We start from the raw sequence: 13,829 nt of genomic DNA on the forward strand, positions 1-13,829 counted from the left end.
CCTGGCTGCAGTCACACCGCGACACCTGTCCGTCAGTAATAACAGTCCACGATAACCTCGACCAATTCAAACTGTTATTTTTAGAGATGTCCGATATTATCAGACTGCCGATATTATCAACCGATAAATGCTTTAGAATGTAATATCGGGAATTATAAGTGTCAGTTTAAAAAAGTTAAATGTATGACTTTTTAAAATGCCGCTGTACGGAGTGGTACACGGACGTAGGGAGAAGTACAGAGCGCCAATAAACCTTAAAAGCACTGCCTCACATAATATCTGCGGCTTTTCACACACACAAGTGAATGCAAGGAATACTTGGTCAACAGCCATACAGGTCACACTGAGGGTGGCCATATAAACAACGTTAACACTGTCACAAATATGCACCACCGTGTCAACCCACACCAAACAAGAGTGACAAACACAATTCGGGAGAACATCCTCACCGTAACACAACATAAACACGACAGTACAAATACCCAGGACCTCCTTGCAGCACTAACTCTTCCGGGACGCTACAATATTTTATTTTCTTGCGGCCCAGTCTCACCCAGACTCTGCATCCAGTGGCCCCCAGGAGAAATTGAGTTTGAGACCCCTGATCTAGAACAATGCATTGCTGAGTCTCAGGAGGATATACACTTTCAGTATAAAATAAGTGCAGTTCGAGACTATTTGTATTGGAATTTAATACATACGACAGGTGTGCATGATTTAATAGAATGGTCTATATCGATTTAAATATTGCAATTAAATCTTTTTCAAAATATAACAAAAATTATCAGTAAATTATGCACGATTGCTGCTTTTTCAATCGACGGGTTGTTGTTCTAAGAATGAACACGAGATGGCAGTAGGGACTCGCGCGTCCTGTGGCCGCCCAAAGGGAAGAAGTCGAGCCTGTTGCTGCCGTCACTGACACCAACTTGCAAGTTTGTTAGCTTACAAAGTAGCCAATTTAGAAAGAAGAGGGGGCCTCAGTCGCTGAAGGTAAACTACTTTGGAACCCTGACAGTACGGCGCCGTTTTGGTTGTGTTTGTCGCACCTTTGCTTACCTGAGTAAAGGGCTATTGAGACGCCCGTAGCAGAAGTGAAACATGTCCCCTGCTTGGAGAACACATGTTAGCAGCCTACAGCTAGCATGCTAACTAGGCTAAAGCTAACAGGCAGTGGCTGACATAGACATCTTACAAGTAGACTCAGCATTGGCTGCAGTGACGCGAGAAATTCGGCCGCCATCTTGAAGTGGTGATGAGCCAGCGAGCAGCCTAAACTGACAATTGACAGGTAGAAAACAAAGATGTCGGGCTGGTTTTCCTGCTCAAATAAGCGGACTGTTGAAAGTTAGAATCGGGGGATTACTTTTCACAAGTAAGATTTAACATTAACGTACTATTGGTTGTATTTTGCGAAAAGAATATTACCACAGATTTGAGAAGGAGCAAAGATCTTCAATAGTACTGAAATTGTTGCCGCTAGCAAACAAGAGTATGACCATAATAGAATTGCTTGTCAGTGAAATGTATTAAATTAAAAATGGGGGTACCTGAAGGTATGCTAAGGGGTACGTGGGATTTAAAAAAAAATATTCTAAAAATAGCCACAATTCAAAAATCCTTTATAAATATATTTATTCAACAAAATATGAATGTAAGTTCATAAACTGTGAAAAAATACAACAATGCAATATTCAGTGTTGACAGCTAGATGTTTTGTGGACATGTTCCATAAATATTGATGTTAAAGATTTTCTTTTTTGTGAAGAAATGTTCAGAATTAAAGGGGAACATTATCACAATTTCAGAAGGGTTAAAACCAATAAAAATCAGTACCCAGTGGCTTATTTTATTTTTTGAAGTTTTTTTAAAAATTTTACCCATCATGGAATATCCAGAAAAAAGGCTTTAAAGTGCCTGATTTTCGCTATCTGTGAAGCCACCGTCCATTTTCCTGTGACGTCATCCAGCGATGCCAATACAAACGTGATCGGTGATCTCCTTCTAACCAACGATTGAGTGTCGCAGGATATCCATACATCTCTGTACCAAGTCTGCCTTAGCATCGCCGGTAAAATGTGCAGATCAAACGATCGGAACTTTCGCATCTTATGACACTGGAGCAACTTAAATCCGTCGATTGGTAAGTGTTTATTTGGCATTAAATGTGGGTGCAGGGAAAGGTTGGATGCAAATATAGCTACAAATGTACATACAGATAGCCTAAATAGCATGTTAGCATCAATTAACTGGCAGTCATGCCGTGACCAAATATGTCTGATTAGCACATAAGTCAATAACATCAACAAAACTCACCTTTGTGATTTCGTTGACTTTATGGTTGGAAATGCATCTGCAGGATATCCATACATCTCTGTGCCATGTCTGCCATAGCATCGCCGGTAAAATGTGCAGAACAAACGATCAGGACTTTCGCCTCATGTGACACTGAAGCAAGCTAAATCCGTCGATTGGTAAGTGTTTGTTTGGCATTAAATGTGGGTGTACATTAAATTTGTGGCATTCAATTTGTATGTACAGATGTACATACAGCTAGCCTAAATAGCATGTTAGCATTGATTAGCATGCCGTGCTAATCGATGCACACTCCACGTAAGTCAACTTGAATCCGTCCCTGATCGTGTTGTTACACCCTCCGACAACACACCGACGAGGTATGATGTCTCCAAGGTACGGAAAACAGTCGAAAAAACAGAAAATAACAGAGCTGATTAGACTTGGTGTTTGTAATGCGTTTGAGAAAATGGCGGATTGACTACCTATGTGACGTCATGTTGTGACATCATCGCTCCGAGTGCGAATATTAGAAAGGCGTTTAATCCGCCAAAATTCACCCATTTAGAGTTTGGAAATCGGTTAAAAAAAGATATGGTCTTTTTTCTGCAACATCAAGGTATGAATGAATCCAGATTGATCTCTATTACAATCCCCAAAAAGGGCACTTTTAAGTGGATGATTACTTCTATGTTTAGAATTCTTTATTTATAATTGAATCACTTGTTTATTTTTCAACAAGCTTTTAGTTATTTTTTTATCTTTTTTTTCCCAAATAGTTTTTGAAATACCACTACAAATGAGCAATATTTTGCACTGTTATACAATTCAATGAATCATAAACTGATGACATAGTGGTGCATTTTACTTCTTTATCTCTTTTTTTCAACCAAAAATGCTTTGCTCTGGTTAGGGGTACTTGAATTAAAAAAATGTTCACGGGGGGTACATCACTGAAAAAAGGTTGAGAACCACTGAACTAGACAATCAGATGGACAGTGGCTATACAGTATTGATTGATTGAATTTAACTTTTATGAATAGATTGCACAGTACAGTACATATTCCAGACAATTGACCACTAAATGGTAACACCCAAATAAGTTTTTCAACTTGTTTAAGTTAGGGTCCACGTTTAATCAATTCATGGTAAAGTATTATACAAGTCTAAATTTAGTCTAGCTTCAAGTAACAATATACAAATACTAACATTGTTGGGTAAGACAGAATTTGGTTTAATTCTGAATCCAGTGAAACAGATTGGTGGTTTTAGCTGATATATAGACTTTCAGGTGTTTATATGTTTATGTTTAAGTAGTTGGCAGACGCTTTAATTAAAGCGACATACATAAAAACAAAACAATCACTGTAAACATTATCTTTTAAGAGCGGAATTTAATGCAAAATATCAATACAAAGTGTCAAGACAGAATAAACTCTGCTGCTGCAGCAACAGAGATACAATTTGTAGTTCCCTAAAATATATAGATATCTAATGTATTCATACATTGTTCATGTAGGATATACGCATGTGTATATATAACCTAATTTTAAATTTCTTGAATTTAAAAATAGCTGACTGTTTTTTCCCCTTCTCTGGGACTATATTCGCAGTTTTAATCTGAGACGTCTGGTCACTTATAGCATATAAAAATATGGATATTACTGTTAAGCACACTATTAATACTAAAACACGCCAAAACATGTGTCCTTTATCATAGCTACATGTATGACAAAAAAAAAAAACTTTGTAAAATCAGTGGTATTGAGTGAGGTAAGATTTATTAAATGCGTTGACAGTTCATCGCTCCTGCCAAATGTATTGCACTAAGTGGAGCGGATCACCACTCCAAGATGGTGGGTCCGCATCTCGTCAGCGCCAGTAGGCAGTAGCGGTCTATGCTGCGTCTACTTATAAGATGTATATGTTGGCTGATGTTGCTGGCCTACGGATGGGATGTGCGCATGCGTATGACGCAAAAAACGGTTTAAAATGTTTTATTACTATGTATTTTACTTTGCTTCACAGCTATCTGTCTAAGTAGATATGCTTCAGATCAGGGGTGCCCACACTTTTTCTGCAGGCGAGCTACTTTTCAATTGACCAACTCGAGGGGATCTACCTCATTTATATATATCATATATATTTATTTATTTATGAAAGAGACATTTTTGTAAACAAGTTAAATGTGTTTAATGATAATACAAGCATGTGTAACACATATAGATGTCTTTCTTTCACAAAGACAAGAATATAAGTTGTTGTATTACCTGATTCTGATGACTTGCATTGATTGGAATCAGACAGTAATGATGATAACGCCCATATTTTCAAATGGAGGAGAAAAAAAGTTGTCCTTTCTGTACAATACCACATGAAAGTGGTTGGTTTTTGGCATCTAATTCATCCAGCTTCCATACACTTTACAAGAAAAACATTGGCGGCAAATTCCGTAGCTTGCTTGATTGACATTCACGGCACCCGAAGGTCTTGTGAGATGACGCTGGCTGCTGCCAGTTCGTTATTATGAAAAAGTGACAGAGAGGAAGGCGAGAAACACTTTTTATTTCAACAGACTTTCGCGCCATCCCTTCCGTCAAAACTCTAAAGGCCGACTGCACATTTCCTATCTTCACAATAAAAGCCCTGCTTCATGCTGCCTGCGCTAACAAAATAAGAGTCTCGGAAAGCTGGCGGGCACAAGTGATGTGCACGCCAGCTTTCTGAGGGATCAATTTTGCACGCCAGTTTTCCGAGACTCTGTATTTAGTTAGCGCAGGCAGCATGAAGCAGGGCTTTTATTGTGAAGATAGGAAATGTGCAGTCGGCCTTTAGAGTTTTGACGAAAGGTACGGCGCGAGAGTCTGTTGAAATAAAAAGTGTTTCTCGCCTTCCTCTCGGTCATATTTTCATAATAATGATTTTGCAGAAGCCAGCGTCATCTCACAATACCCTCCGGTACCGTGAATGTCATTTAAGTGACATCTTGGTGAAGATTGATGATCACTAATTTTTAGGTCTATTTTTTCTAAAAGCCTGGCTGGAGATCGACTGACACACCCCCCGCGGTCGACTGGTAGCTCGCGATCGACGTATTGGGCACCCCTGCTTTAGATGATTTCCGACATTTACTCATGATTTTAACTTTTACTTTGTTTGATTCACTGTGTGTTGTACATACTATATTAAAATGGCAAAATACAGTAATACAGCCTTATTTAGTTAAGCGATTCTTTCCTGTTAGAACATTTTCTGTATAATAATGCAAAAGTTCGAAATAAACTGAACTCAGAGTTAGTTGATGTGTCCATCGTGTTCCCGTTATACACATGCTCAGTTGCAAGGGGGTGCATGGCGAAACGTTTTGTGCTAACTAAAACTTTTTTTTAACTATTCATAACTTTGTCATTAATTTGTCATCCTAAAAACATAAATAATATTGCCTCTTGTTTAAGCAAATAATTGAAATATAAATCACCTGTTCCATAGTCCTTGTCTCCGTCTTTTATTAACTAAAAGCAGTAAATATTTTAACTACCACACTTGAAAAAGATACAAAGGCAAAAATATCTTGACTACTGTTAATATTAAAGGCCTACTGAAATGAGATTTTCTTATTCAAACAGGGATAGCAGGTCCATTCTATGTGTCATACTTGATCATTTCGCGATATTGCCATATTTTTGCTGAAAGGATTTAGTAGAGAACATCGACGATACAGTTCGCAACTTTTGGTCGCTCATAAAAAAGCCTTGCCTGTACCGGAAGTAGCAGACGATATGCGCGTGACGTCACCGGTGTGAGGGCTCCTCACATCCTCACATAGTTTACAATCATAGCCACCAGTAGCTAGAGCGATTCGGACCGAGAAAGCGACAATTTCCCCATTAGTTTGAGCGAGGATGAAAGATTTGTGGATGAGGATAATGAGAGTAAAGGACTAGAAAAAAAAAGAAAAGGCGAGGGCAGTGAGAGCGATTCAGATGTTATTAGACACATTTACTAGGATAATTCTGGAAAATCCCTTATCTGCCTATTGTGTTACTAGTGTTTTAGTGAGATTATATAGTACCTGAAAGTTGGAGGGGTGGCCACGGGTGTGTTGACCGCCAGAGTCTCTGAGGGAAGCCACGCAGCTGCAGCAGGACGTAAGCTCCGCTGATGTCTACGGTAAGAGCCGACTTATTACCACAATTTTCTCACCGAAACCTGCCGGTTATCATGTGGTCAGGATCCATGTTCGCTTGACCGCTCTGTTCCGTAGTAAAGCTTCACCTTCGGGAATTTTAAACATAGAAACACCGATTGGGTTTGTGATGCTAGAGGCAGCTGCATTTCTCCGCTTCCCACCTCCATCTTTCTACTTTGAGTTGTCCATTATTAATTGATTCATCAACACTTATGTCCAGAATACTGTGTAATTATGCGATTAAAGCAGACTACTTATAGCTTGGATCGGGCTGGAAATAAAATGTCCGCTACACCCCGAGACGTCACGCGCACGTCTCATCTTATGCGTCATCATTCCGAGACGTTTTCAACAGGATACCTCGCGGGAAATTTAAAAATTGCAATTTAGTAAACTAAACTGGCCGTATTGGCATTTGTTGCAATGTTAATATTTCATAATTGATATATAAACTATCAGACTGCGTGGCCGGTAGTAGTGGGTTTCAGTAGGCTTTTAATAGGTGGGGAAAAAAATGCTATAAGCATAGCTCGGTTGGTAGAGCGGCCGTGCCAGCAACTTGAGGGTTGCAGGTTCGATTCCCGCTTCCGCCATCCTAGTCACTGCCGTTGTGTCCTTGGGCAAGACACTTTACCCACCTGCTCCCAGTGCCACCCACACTGGTTTAAATGTAACTTAGATATTGGGTTTCTCTATGTAAAGCGCTTTTAGTCACTAGAGAAAAGCGCTATATAAATATAATTCACTTCACTTCACATTGTGGTACATACAGTAAGTTATAACATTGTGTAAAAAGAAGTAAAGCGATCCTATGTGTCAAACTCTATTACTTTATTCTTCTATCTCCATTGTGACAGAAACACACCTTTTTGTACTAAATGCAGTTGCATATCTTTTATTTTGTAATGCAACAAATATTACACTATCACACGTTCCAAACATATTTTTTGTGAAAACAAGAATACTTGAATATCTGCTTGACAAATAATTTCAAATCATGTCGTCCATCAAATTGTAAAAAAAAAGGCAAAAGAAATAGAAAAACATTGGTACCATTTTTCTATTTACAGTTATATACTGTAAACACCACAGTTAAATTCCGCTGACTAAACTGCCAGTATTTTTAAATTGAAAAATCTATGAAAAAATTTCAGTGTAAATAAAAAACAAAAAATAATTAGAATGAAATCAAATTCTTATACATTTATTAGAGGTGCACCAAATATGAATCTAAATCCTAACCGCGATTCTTATTCATTGTGATTCTAAATCGATTCATAATTTTCAAAAATCTATTAAAAAAAATGGTATTACTTATTTTTAATGATAAGAATTACCTTTAAAGGCCTACTGACATGAGATTTTCTTATTTAAACAGGAATAGCAGGTCCATTCTATGTGTCATACTTGATCCTTTCGCGATATTGCCATATTTTTGATGAAAGGATTTAGTAGAGAACATCGACGATTAAGTTTGCAACTTTTGGTCGCTCATAAAAAAGCCTTGCCTGTACCGGAAGTAGCAGACGATGTGCGCGTGACGTCACCGGTGTGAGGGCTCCTCACATCCTCACATTGTTTATAATGTGAGCCACCAGCAGTAAGAGCAATTCGGACCGAGAAAGCGACAATTTCCCCATTTATTTGAGCGAGGATGATAGATTAGTAGATGAGGAAAGTGCGGTCTTACTCAGCCATCATCGAGTCCATCCTCACCTCTTCCATCACCGTAATGTTCCCCGGCGCCACAGTCTGGGACAACCATCGACTGCAGCGCATCGTACGTGCTGCCTAAAAGGTTATTGGCTGCAAGCTCCCATCCTTCCAGTACCTGTTCTCCTCCAGGGCCAGGAGGCTGTGGGTCGGATCACAGCTGATTCTTCCCACCCTGGACACAAACTATTCTCCCCACGCCCCTCAGGCAGGAGACTATGGTCCATACAGACCCACACCTCCCGGCACCTGAACATTTTATTCCCCCTCGGCCAACAGGCACATGAACAATAACAAGATTTGATAGCTCAGTTACAGCTCATTTTATTACCAATAGTGTTATGTATTTTATGTTGCACGATTGCATCAAGAAAAATTCCTAGTTTGTGAACCCGTTCTCAAACAATGGCAATAAAAAAACTATTCTGATTCTGATTCTGAACCAGTTATGAAAAAGTTTCATTATAATTATTATACCAAATAATCTATTGTTAGAATTGTTGAATTGAGAAAGACTTCTGAGTCAAATCGTTCAGTGCCCAAGAGTTCACACCCCAATATTTATATTCATAAATTCACTGTTACACGTGGCCCTTTGAGGGAAGTCATAACTGTGATGTTATAGATGGCAGATATAATAAGCTGAGGTTTATTATTGCAAAAAGTTTTGACGTAATGTTAAACTATATTGCCAAACTTTCCTGTTATTTTAACTGAGGCCAGCCAGTGGACGTGGGTGAACCTTAAAGGCCTACTGAAATGAGATTTTGTTATTTAAACGGGATTAGCAGGTCCGTTCTATGTGTCATACTTGATCATTTCGCGATACTGCCATATTTTTGCTGAAAGGATTTAGTAGAGAACATCGACGATAAAGTTTGCAACTTTTGGTCGCTGATAGAAAAGCCCTGCCTTTACCGGAAGTATGTGCGCGTGACGTCACGAGCTGCAGGGCTTCACACATATTCACATTGTTTTTAATGGGAGCCACCAGCAGTAAGAGCAATTCGGACCGAGAAAGCGACAATTTCTCCATTAATTTGAGCGAGGATGAAAGATTCATGAATTAGGATATTGATAATGAAGGACTAGGAAAAAAAAACGACGACTTCGGGCGGCGGCAGTGTGAGCGTTTCAGATGTAATTAGACACATTTACAAGGATAATTCTGGAAGATCCCTTATCTGCTTATTGTTTTAATAGTGTTCTAGTAAAATTGTAAAGACATACCTCGAGGTCGGATGGCTGCGGTAAACACCCAGTGTCTCAGAGAGAAGGCGAGGAGCCAAGCTCACAGCTTCCTTTCAAACAGCTGCTGCAGGACAAAAAATAATCCAATGATTTCTCCGGTAAGATATATATCACAATTTCCACATCCAAAACCATGCTCGTTGACGTAGAGAAACATGTTCGCTTGACCGCTCTGTGTTAAAGCTTCACAACAAACAAAGAATCACCGGCTGTGTCTCGGTGCTAAAGGCAGCTGCTATCCACAGCTTTCCACCAACAGCATTGTTCTTTATAGTCTCCATTATTAAATGAACAAATTGCAAAAGATTCAACAACACAGATGTCCAAAATACTGTGTAATTATGCTATTAAAGCAGACGACTTTTAGCCGTAACTGGTGCTGAGCTAATATTTCCTGACAGTCAGTGACGTCACGCGTACGCGTCATCATTCCGCGACGTTTTCAACAAGAAACTTGCGGGAAATTTAAAATTGCAATTTAGTAAACTAAAAAGGCCGTATTGGCATGTGTTGCAATGTTAATATTTCATCATTGATATATAAATTATCAGACTGCATGGTGGGTAGTAGTGGGTTTCAATAGGTCTTTAAGAGCATTGCTGGTTACCATGTTGATAGCCCAGTACCTAACGTGCTCGTCTCTCATGCGGAGACCAAGGTTCGAGTCCTGGGCGGAACAAAAAGCAGGGACTGAACCACGCAGATTTTAGAGCTCCCTGCTTCTTGTCAAAATTGTGCACTTTTTCTTTCCCTCCAGGCTGAAATATGCGACGAGGGGAGCATCCTCCGCAGGCGTTCCAGGCACCTGTGGACGTCCACGCCAGCGCGGATGGTCAGGTTTACATGTTCAACAGTAAAGCCAACGAGTCGGCTACGTCGTCGGATGAGGAGGAGATGGAGATGAGACCCCGGGCGTGCTTTGAACCAGAACCGGACTGGCTGAGGAACGTCCACTTGTTGGAAAGGAAAGTATCAGACAATGACAATCTCAACAAGCTGGCATTGCAATATGGCTGCAAGGTAGGGATGATCTTATCAATACTCTAATAGATAAAATTATTTTATTTCCAATTTTATAGAAAAAGTTGCAACCCTAACTAGCGAGCACTTTTTTTCAAAAGGTGGCAGATATCAAGAGAGTAAACAACCTCATCCAGGAGCAGGATTTATTTGCACTGAAATCTATAAAAATCCCGGTCCCCAAACACAGCTTTTTAACAGAGACGTACGTCGACTCTCAAGAAGAAGCTTCGAGTTCCACTTGTACGCCTCAGGAGTGGGACTCAGCCCGGCCGTATCGACACGAAGTCACAAACTTTCTCGTGGAGGTGGACGACGACGTGAAGAACTTGATTCAGACGACAGACGATCAGGACGTGGATTTATTGGATGACAAACCCAAAAGGTTGGGTCTCAGGGGACCGAAGCTAAAGGGTCTTGGTGCAGACTGGGGCATCCAGTGGTGGAACGCTGTGGTCGCCATGCTCCTCATCGGCATCGTCCTACCCTTATTTTATGTCATTTACTTCAAAACGAAACACAGTGGGGCAACCTCGCCACCAGATGGCACCATTGTGTCTATCGTGTTTTCTAACAACTCAGGGACCACCTTTGGTACCAATGGACCTCCCCACTCACAAGAACCAGGATAGACACTTTAACATCAAGTGCGACAGAAATATTTGCACTTTTGGTTTTAAGTTTGTAAGTTTTTGCATGTCATCAATCTCATTTGACACAGGAATGTTTTTTTCACTAATATGAAATTTCAAAATTGGTAAAAAATTAATAATCTTGTCTTTTTTTCTGCAGTGATATATTTTAACTTGAGTTTATTCAGTGTTTATTTATTAGTTTTTCTCAGTTCATTTTTGTCATCCCTGAATTCAGTGCCAAGAGTGTGAGAGGTGTTTACAATAGTAATGCAGTGCAATAATAATAATCATTGTGACTTGGACAGTACCTTTTAGACCACAAGGTATTTATGAAACATACAGGTGAAATATTGGAAATATTGTGCAAAAATTAATTTGTGTCAGCATTTCAACTTGGAATGTGAAACCAATATGTAATACAAACTCATTACATGCAAAGTGAGATATGTCAAGCCTTTATTTATGATCATTTTGATGATCAGAATGATCCGTTTTTGAAAAACCAAAGTTTTAAGCCATAATCATAAAGAGTATATCAGAAGAAGACTTGGATTATCTAGAGTTGCATGTTATGAGCCCATGTCATATTTTAATGTGTACCTTGTAAATCTAATTGCTGGAATAAATTAACCTTTGCGCAATATTCAAATTATTTCAATTTCACCTGTAATGCCAATCAATACCTGATGTGTTATGCCATAAGATTTGCCTCAAATTGTATATACTAATAATTGCACCTTTTTATGATTGTGGAAAACTTCAGGGACTTAACTTTTTGTGTGTACCAGCTTTATGTTAGCAAGCATATTAATTTCTTTGGGTATATATACTTTTGCAGGACTTTTATTTCAGCACTTTTGACACAAACCTATGCAAGGCCATCTGGTGCTTTTTGTCCAACACAAGGCAGTCAAAAAGTCAACACAATTCTTGATTCAAAGCAACACCCGCAATGTACAGTCTAACCGCAATGTATAACTTGAAACAGATTACAGGTTGGAAAAGCCCATCCTGTTTGCATAGAAACTGCCTAAAAAATACTTTTTCTTAAATGTATTTATATTTAAAAAATATGCATAATTTTTAAATAAATGTTTGCATAATAAAAATAAATTGTCCACCCCTGTTTGATGTTTGCCTGAAAGATGTTGTATGTTCAGAGACAAGATCTGACTGGTGTATTGTCAGATTTCACTTCAAAATAAACTCAAACGGGACTTTAGATAAAAGTTTTGACAGGTTTTGAGCAAATAAATGATGTGTAGTCATATACAAAAATAATCCTGTGTAAGATTCTGACAATAAAACGGTATTGGTGTTAATTTAGTGGGGTCTTTTTTAAACTATCCAAGCAAATGATAATCATGATTCATTCAAGTCTTGCTCTGGCCTCACACTTTTTTAAAACCTCCAACTGCTGGCATCCACATTCACCAGCAGATGGGAGCATAGGCAAATAGTCTGAATTTGACAGTCACTGTAAAGTTATTGGAGAGTATGATGATAATAAATCAGATATTTAGCTAAATATATAAATTTTTCAAACAAATGTCTGCAAAAGCAGAACATTCTCATAAAATTGGAATTATTGTGGGCACACAAACACCATCATGCTTGGCAAAAAGCTCCATTACTGGACTTGTGTTATCCTAAAACTTGAGACACCCTATTTTAAAGCATAGCTCTGATCTCACTCCAGGCCGCAGAGTTCTGGCCTCTTACCAGACTTTGGGTCTGGGTCTCATCCCAGTGTTGATACAGAGACCCCCCCAGCCCCCTTCTATCTCCAACCCTGACAGCTGTAGACCCAGGATAGGATGGCCTCGCTGGTCGCCAAAGCTAACAGTTTGACTTAACTCCAAAGTGTATAAAATATCATCTCAACGACATCTCAATTTAATAGCCCTTAAGATTGAACAATTGAGGTTTCAACCAAAATTATTGAGGAAAAATATGCCTCTTTATTTGAAATCTTGCAAAATCATCAATATTACAAACACAGGTGGGTAGTAACACGGTTGTGAACGCGTCTGGAGCTGTTGGGTCGTTCTTGACCGAAGAGAGCACAGCCAGGCGGGTGCCGAATACAGGGTTTTTATTTTTCAGTTTACAGTCTATATTTTTCAATGTTTTGCTTATCAGCCAATAGTGGACTGCCGCTCCTTCCGTCCGCGTCTCTGTCTCCCGTCTGTTCCCCACTGCCTTATAATGGTCCCCCGCGCCCCTGACATCGCTTCACAGCCGGCTCCTGTGCACGCCTCGCCCGCAGGGGAAGCGTCGACCACGCCCCTCTACATACCTCCACCGCCAGTTTAAGGCCGGGCACCCGTCCGGCCGCGACCCCCCCCCCCCCCCCCCCCCCCCCGTAGGGGGGGTGAGAGAGGTGGTCGGCCACAGCCATCTGCGTACCCGGCCTGTAGGGTTGCAACGCTAGGTACCACCGGGTGATCCGTGCGTTGGCATCCTTCATGCGGTGGAGCCACTGGAGCGGCTTGTGGTCCGAGCAGAGGCTGAAGGGGCGCCCCAACAGGTAATACCGGAGGGCCCCGACCGCCCATCGGACCACGAGGCACTCTCTCTCCACCGTACTGTATCTCGCCTCCCGGTCCGAGAGCTTTCGGCTGATGTATAGGATGGGGCGGTCGACACCCCCCACCTGCTGCGACAACACTGCCCCCAACCCCCGCTCCGATTCACCCGCCTGCAGGCAGAAAGGGATGGATAAG

At 40.3% G+C, this 13,829-nt stretch overlaps 1 protein-coding gene across 3 annotated transcripts; it reads left to right on the top strand.

Moving 5' to 3' along the window:
- The first annotated feature begins 842 nt into the window (after nucleotides 1–842).
- lysmd4 (LysM, putative peptidoglycan-binding, domain containing 4) lies at nucleotides 843–12,425 on the top strand. 3 transcript variants are annotated; one of them, XM_061894783.1, is made up of 4 exons: nucleotides 882–993; nucleotides 2,395–2,474; nucleotides 10,206–10,468; nucleotides 10,570–12,425. In XM_061894783.1, the coding sequence occupies exons 3-4, from the start codon at nucleotides 10,214–10,216 to the stop codon at nucleotides 11,098–11,100; spliced, it is 786 nt and encodes a 261-aa protein (XP_061750767.1). In that variant the 5' UTR covers nucleotides 882–993; nucleotides 2,395–2,474; nucleotides 10,206–10,213; the 3' UTR covers nucleotides 11,101–12,425. The 3 variants fall into 3 exon arrangements, with proteins under 3 accessions (XP_061750766.1, XP_061750767.1, XP_061750768.1); XM_061894782.1 differs by lacking the exon at nucleotides 2,395–2,474 and having other exon boundaries at nucleotides 843–993; XM_061894784.1 differs by lacking the exons at nucleotides 882–993; nucleotides 2,395–2,474 and adding an exon at nucleotides 1,032–1,291.
- Nucleotides 12,426–13,829: the final 1,404 nt, after the last annotated feature.

The sequence above is a fragment of the Nerophis ophidion genome, linkage group LG03 (genome assembly GCF_033978795.1).
Source record: "Nerophis ophidion isolate RoL-2023_Sa linkage group LG03, RoL_Noph_v1.0, whole genome shotgun sequence".
NCBI classification, from domain to species: Eukaryota; Metazoa; Chordata; class Actinopteri; order Syngnathiformes; family Syngnathidae; genus Nerophis; species Nerophis ophidion.

What these genes read in the sequence shown, in the direction of transcription:
- lysmd4 (XM_061894782.1), top strand. Translation starts at nt 10,214, where the DNA reads ATGCGACGAGGGGAGCATCCTCCGCAGGCGTTCCAGGCACCTGTGGAC. An exon ending in CATTGCAATATGGCTGCAAG is followed by an intron (nt 10,469 to 10,569) that starts GTAGGGATGATC and finishes TTTTTTCAAAAG; the next exon opens with GTGGCAGATATCAAGAGAGT.